General features: G+C 36.7%; 1 protein-coding gene across 1 annotated transcript in view; it reads right to left on the bottom strand.

Moving 5' to 3' along the window:
- The window catches only part of OSBPL8 (oxysterol binding protein like 8), an 89,147-nt gene extending 88,317 nt beyond the window's left edge, over positions 1-830 (bottom strand). Inside the window, exon 1 of the mRNA XM_042781874.1 lies at positions 686-830. Coding sequence (XP_042637808.1) covers positions 686-830 — 145 coding nt within the window. The remainder of the gene's footprint in view (positions 1-685) is intronic.
- Positions 831-6,730: the final 5,900 nt, after the last annotated feature.

Genomic DNA, 6,730 nt, shown 5'->3' with positions numbered 1-6,730 from the left:
TAAATATTTGCTAAAATTAATTTTTTCAAATAAAAGATCACTTTATGTGTATCTTTCATGGAGCAATATTTAATGCCTCAATGATAGCTATCAAATGCCTGATTTCACTGAATAAAAATAATCCTAAAAGTACATTTTCTTAGCAAAAATTCTGTTTGCATTTAAACACATTTAACAAGAAAAAAGTTAAGATATTTCAAAAATTATACTTTGACAAAAACTTCAATATAGTCAGAACTTGAGACATTAAAGCTTACATTAAATAGCGTTAATGTAGTTACTATTCTGCAGAAAATAGTCAAATATCAATATTATATACCTGTGATTCATTTGCAAAACCTCAGAGCATTTTGTTTATTCACAGAATTTTGTATCTAGAAAAGGCTTTCATTTTATCTAAGGATCATGATATTTATCTTCTAATTAAAGCAAAAAGTCATAGTGTAAGCATTCAACATTCCTACTTTACTATATCATTAGTTCTCAAGTTCTGGCTTAAGAGACTGTAAGAAAAATATGGAAAAGCCACACCACACAGCAGCACTTAATGAAACCTAATCTTTCATACAGAATTTTTTTGTTGTTGTTTAAAGGAAAACAATTTTAAGATGTTAAAATGCCTGGTTTAGTCTAATGAAAAGTCTGCAAGAAATGAGAACAAGAATGTGAGATTAAACAAACAAACCTGGCAACGAAGGAGAAAGTTCATTGTATCCTCCAAATGAAGCATTCCGGACAAGCTTTCGGCCATCAATTCGTGGAGGAAATAAAATAGGCGAAATCCCAGTACATGAAGAAAACCTACGTTGTTGTGAGCTCTCTTCTTTCATGACTTAGAAGGTCTATTTAATGTATATGTTCACCCAGAAGGCTAATTAGACAAGTATAGCAATGATATGCTTTTCTCTCACATCCAAATGCAGCAAAACCCACCAGCACAAACAAAGGACACACACATTTAACAGCAAAGAAAACGGACCAGAGACTAGACTGTCAAATCAGCAATAAATAGAGAAAGGGACCGACAGAAGAAGCATTAAGCTATCGTGCTGATTTCCTTTTAATGAACTGATGTACCAGAACACTATTCCATGTGTGTTTTACCCTTTTATCAAATCAGTAATGCCCTGCACTGAATTGCTGCTTTAGGAAAACAAAGCAAGATCAATACTTAGAGGTTCAGGAATGGAGTAATAAAATCGGTTTCTCTTCTTTTCTCAAAAATGCAAGCCTTTTATCACATCCACTACTTTTTGTACAACCCCCCAACACTACTCGCCTCCTCCTCACTCTTTCCTTTTTAGCTTTTGCTTCCTTCAAAAATGGATATAAACATAATATTGCTGATCCTCCCTGAAGCTTCTAGATTTATATCTAATCTACTGCTTGCCTCAGCCATGATTAAGAATTCATAAGGAAAGCTATTCTATCAACTAAAATTTTCATGAATTCCAACAACTAAAGCAGAGAATAAACATTTAAGTTTTATCTCTAGCAGAACTGTATGAGTCATTTAGACTGTGTTAACACAAACCAATCAACAGAAGATTAAAATGACACCATAATAATGCTGTTATGTTCCAACATATGTTCCCTTGAAACGGATATGGGTTGCTACAGTTTCTCTTCATCATATTTAAGCTTTTCAAAATATAAATCTACCAACGGATATTTTCCATGTAAAACTCCCATTAAAGAAACAACTTTATTATCACAGTGATAAATGGAAACACTTTTTTTTCTTTTAAACAATGGTTAAAACTAAGTGACAGTATGATCTCACATCATTAAATCTAACAGGAAAGTAATTTTAAATGCACTTATAGCCAAAATGAAGGAGTTCTGGTGGCACATTGGTTAAAGCATTGGGCTGCAAACCAAAAAGGTCAGCAGTTTGAATCCACCATCTGCTCCATGGTAGAAAGAAGAGGTAGTTTGCTTCTGTAGAGATTTACAGCCTTCGAAACCTTATGGGACAGTTCTACTCTATCCTATAGGGTCGCTATGAATTGGAATAGACCCGACAGCAGTGGGTTTGGTTGGTTTGGTACATAGCCAGAAAGATAACATTATTTCAACTCTTTCCACCTACTCTTATAGTTCCAAAAATTCTCTTTTAATAATATTCAAATCTGTTTACTATAATTCTACCTTACTTCCAGTTAAAAAGCTCTAGTCAATTGCTCTCTTGATATAACTTAGATCGATTGTTCAGATCACAATTTTTACTTTGAATCTGGTAACAGGTGGACAATACACAGCTGGACAGCAACAAATGCAATTAAAACTTACTTAGTGGTTCATTTTTACAGGTAACTTACCTTAAGCTCTAATGTTCCTCCCTATGCATATACTATGCATACACCTCAAGATCTGCTCTCTTTTTATATACAATAGCATCTCATATAATCTAAGACTCTTTTTGTTTACTAGAAATGACACTTTAAAATAAACAATTCAATTTCCTATATATAACACATTCTTTTTTGGGCAAAGAAATTTCAAAACCAAATAGAGGTAAAAGAAGTAAGGTTATGGTTAAATCCCCGATTGCCACTGTGACCCTATAGGGCAGAATAGAACTGCCCCATAGAGTTTCCAAGGGTGCGGATCTTTATGGAAGTAGACTGCTACATCTTTCTTCTGTGAAGAGGCTGTGGGTTTGAACTGCTAACCTTTCAGTTAGTAACTATAAGTTTAAACAGTGTGCCACCTGGGATCCTTAAGGTTATGATTAATACCCATAACTGCAATGGGTTTTGTTTTGGATTTTCTATGTGTCATAAAATATAAATTACCATTAATTATAGATAATCAAAGTCCTTGGAGAGTGCAAATGGTTAATGTACTCCGGTACTAACTGAAAAGGTGGAGGTTGGGAGTCCTTGGGAGAAAGGCCTGGCAATCTATTTACAAAAAATCAGCCATTGAAAATCCTACGGAGCACAGCTGTACTCTGACATGTATGTGGTCACCATGAGTCAGAATGAACTCCTAAGTACCTGGCAACAGACAATAAATAATTATGATTAATTCATGCAATGGTACTTGTCTTTCAAAGTATAAAGAATAATCACACAGGCTAAGCAGAAATTGAAATAAATGGGTGTCCTAGCTAGATGAACTTGAGCAATTTACTTAATTTCTCTAGGTTTCATCATCTATACAATGCTAATAATAGTATCTCTCATGGGACTGCTGAGGATCAAATTAGATAATATATATAACATACCTAGAAAGGTTCCAAGTTAAAATCTAATTTGTTCCCTCCTAAATTTCCACTGAAAGGAGAAGAAAGGGATTTTTTTTTCATGACATACACCTACAAGAATAGGAAGATCACGAGAAGACACATCAGCAGCATTAACTTGGACACTGGAAAGCATGACATGAACAAATAATCAGTGTCTTATAGATTCAAAAAAGCCAAACCCCTAATTACCATAGGTTAAAAAAAAAAAAAAAAAAGGAAACCAACTCTACTTACACAGAAGAACCCTCAAAAGGCACAGAACAGATAATACCAAGTTCCTCTTGATCAGGAATTAGATTAACTAAAGATATCACAATAATATAGATCAAAGATAAAAATTTAGAAAAGGGCCAGTCACAGAACTGCTTTGGGTCGACGGTGGGTAGGTGTATGGGGTAAAGCAGAGTGAAGATTTTTTAATCCAAGGTCATTGAAAAACATCTGAAGTTCATTGCAAGGACTGTGGTACTATAGGAAGGGAACCCAGAAGGTGCATGGAGGACCCTAAAAGAGTCCTCACGGAGGATATTAAGCAAAGGCAGTACACAGTGAGAAGCCATGCCACAGGCAAAAGCAGGAAAGCTATGGAACCAGCTGGAGGATCTATAACATGGAAATGACTCACAAGACCAATTTCTTGATGAAAGAATTGGGTAGATCTGTAGTAAAGTGCTGCTGAGGCAGTTTGGGTCTCCAACTCGTTTCTTTCTCTAACCTATTTCTTCTTACTTTTCTCTACAATAAAGTCAATCACATATAAGCAAGAAGGCCAGCATATACACAGGTAATTCCACTAGTAATCAATGGACCCTCTTTTGTATGAAGGAAAAAAGAAGCTGAGTCAAAAAGTAGGCTAGGTGCAGTGAGGAAATATTCCAGCATGTAGTAGAATATCCACTATTTCTTACCCAATTTTTATGAACTCCAAAGCAAGATCTTATTAGAAAAGTATCTGTTACTCTTTACTGAACTACTCCCTCTACCCTTCTCTCTTCCCACTCCCTGTTAGGTAAAGAAGAGAGAAAGCATGTACATATTTGGAATAAATTCTGCTTCTGAAACATCCCATCAACTAAATATATCGAGGAAAATGACTTCCAATCTATAATCTTGAGAAGCCTCTGGATGGGTTTGAGCCGCCCACCTTTCAGCTGGTGGTGGAGTAGTTAACCATTTGCACCAATCCAGAGACTCCATACCTAGCCAAACTATCATTATATATGGGGGTAAAATAAAGATATTTTTGAACATGCAAAGTATAAGACATTTACTTTCTAGGCACTATTTGTAAAGAAGTAGAGCAGCCCTTCGCAACTGGGGTTCCACAATACACCTAAGGCATCCATTGTTTATAATAAATTAACTGGATCTCCTATGCATTTGTAATGGTTTTAACTATGCACCATGTCCTTGAGAGCACTGAGAAAAATAGTCACTTAATCCTTTTGTGACCTGTGGGACATACAGCACCCACCTACATTTTCTGCTTCGCAGGTTTAGTGCAGAACTGCTCTCCTACTTCTAGGTCTATACAGCCATCTGGTGGGGGACTGTATAACTGTGTGAATCTGAAGAAACAGGCTTCATCCCACCAACTCTAGTATCAGAGAACCCTTGGGACATGTATGCCCCACTAACTGTATCAAAATCTCTATTTCCTCAAAAAAAATTCTTTTTCATTCCATTTAAAATGCCTTCCATTACTGAAAATACAGGTTTTAACAAAAAAATTCAAGAAATAAAATAACCCAGTCTTGAAAGGGTTAAGTAATTTTCCATAGGGCTTAATTCCCTCACAGGACTCCCACTGAGAACGTCTATACTAGAATATATACCAAAAAGTCACAGTGAATCATGAATACATGGGATATAGGAAACAGGATACCCAATACAAGAGCTATAATTATCAAAAAGTTCCTTGCCACTGTACCTTTAAAACAAAACAAAAAATGAAGGACAAAATGCTTGGGTGAATTTACCCAAATTCTTTTCTGACTTTGGCTTATCTTGACTACATGCTGATGAAGTTTCTTCTCTCTTTACTGAACTACTCCCTCTAACCTTCTCTCTTCCCACTCCCTGTTAGGTAAAGAAGAGAGAAAGCATGTACATATTTGGATAAATTCTGCTTCTGAAACATCCCATCAACTAAATATATCGAGGAAAATGACTTCCAATCTATAATTACCTTTTGTTGCTGTTGTTGTTAGTTGCTGTCAAGTCAATTCCAACTCATGGCTATGCCAAGATGTCTGGATCAGCTGAGGACAATTCCAATCCACTGAAACATTCTACTTTTTACCTGCTCAAAGAAGGTCACAGGGAACTAAAGAGCAGAAAATACTTCCTCTGACCATATTCTTGCCAGTGCCCAAACCAAAAGTTATGGTGAACTCTGTTCCCCACGACTCATTCATAATCTTAGCTACAAGGGACTTCCCTAGAAGAGACTCTTGGTAAACTCTCAAAGAAACTGAAGCCAAATAATAACTCAGAGAATTTGGCTCAGTTTATCTTCTCCTGGGAAACTGTCAAGTAGAGGCAATGTTACCCTTTCCTTACCCAAGTAGGTTTGCACTTGCTACTCAGTCTTCCAAAATAAATTACAATTTGTATATATACACACATGATGGTAACATTACTAGGGGAAAAAGGCAAGAAAATTCAGACAAAGATCAAGATAGCAGTTACCTGGGGAAGGGAATGGGACTGGGAGAGATGTATGAAAGCTTCTAAGAGCATACCAATAATCTTTTCTAAATCTGGGGGGTTCCACCACTCGTCTGTCCATCTGTCATACTGTAGTGGATTGTGTGTTGCTATTAGGCTGGAGGCCGTGCTACCGATATTTCAAATACCAGCAGGGTCACACATGGTAGACAGGTTACAGAGGAGCTTCTAAACTGAGACAGACTCGGAAGAAGAAAGGGGCCACACACTTCTCAAAGAACTGGCCAGTGAAAACCTTATGAATACCAGTGGAACAGTGTCTGATATATTACTGGAAAACTTTATGAATAGCCCTGAAACACTGTCCAATATAGTGCAGGAAGATGAGCCCCTCAGGTCGAAGTCACTCAAAATACAACTGGGGAAGAGGTGCTCCCTCAGAGTAGAGCCGACCTTAATGTTGTGGGTGGAGTTAAGTTTTTGGGACCTCCATTTGCTGATGTAGCATGACTCAAAATGGGAAAAAATAGCTGCAAACATCCATTAATAACTGGAACATGGAATGTATGAAAGTATGAATCCAGGAAAATTGGAAGCTCTCAAAAATGTAATGGAATGCATAAAGATCAATATCCTAGGCATTAGTGAGCTGAAATGGACTGGTTTTGCCCATTTTGAATCAGACAACCAGATGATGTACTCTGCTGGGAATGACAAATTGAACAGGAATGGTGTGGTATCACAAAGAATGTTTCAAGATCTATCCTGAAGTACAATGCTGTCAGTGATAGGATAATATCCATATGC

Source organism: Orycteropus afer, unplaced genomic scaffold (genome assembly GCF_000298275.1).
Source record: "Orycteropus afer afer isolate SDZICR_OR568_19922 unplaced genomic scaffold, OryAfe1.0 scaffold00190, whole genome shotgun sequence".
Lineage (NCBI taxonomy): Eukaryota > Metazoa > Chordata > Mammalia > Tubulidentata > Orycteropodidae > Orycteropus > Orycteropus afer.
Note: the sequence above shows the minus strand (reverse complement) of the source record. Positions and strands in the feature narration are given on the sequence as shown.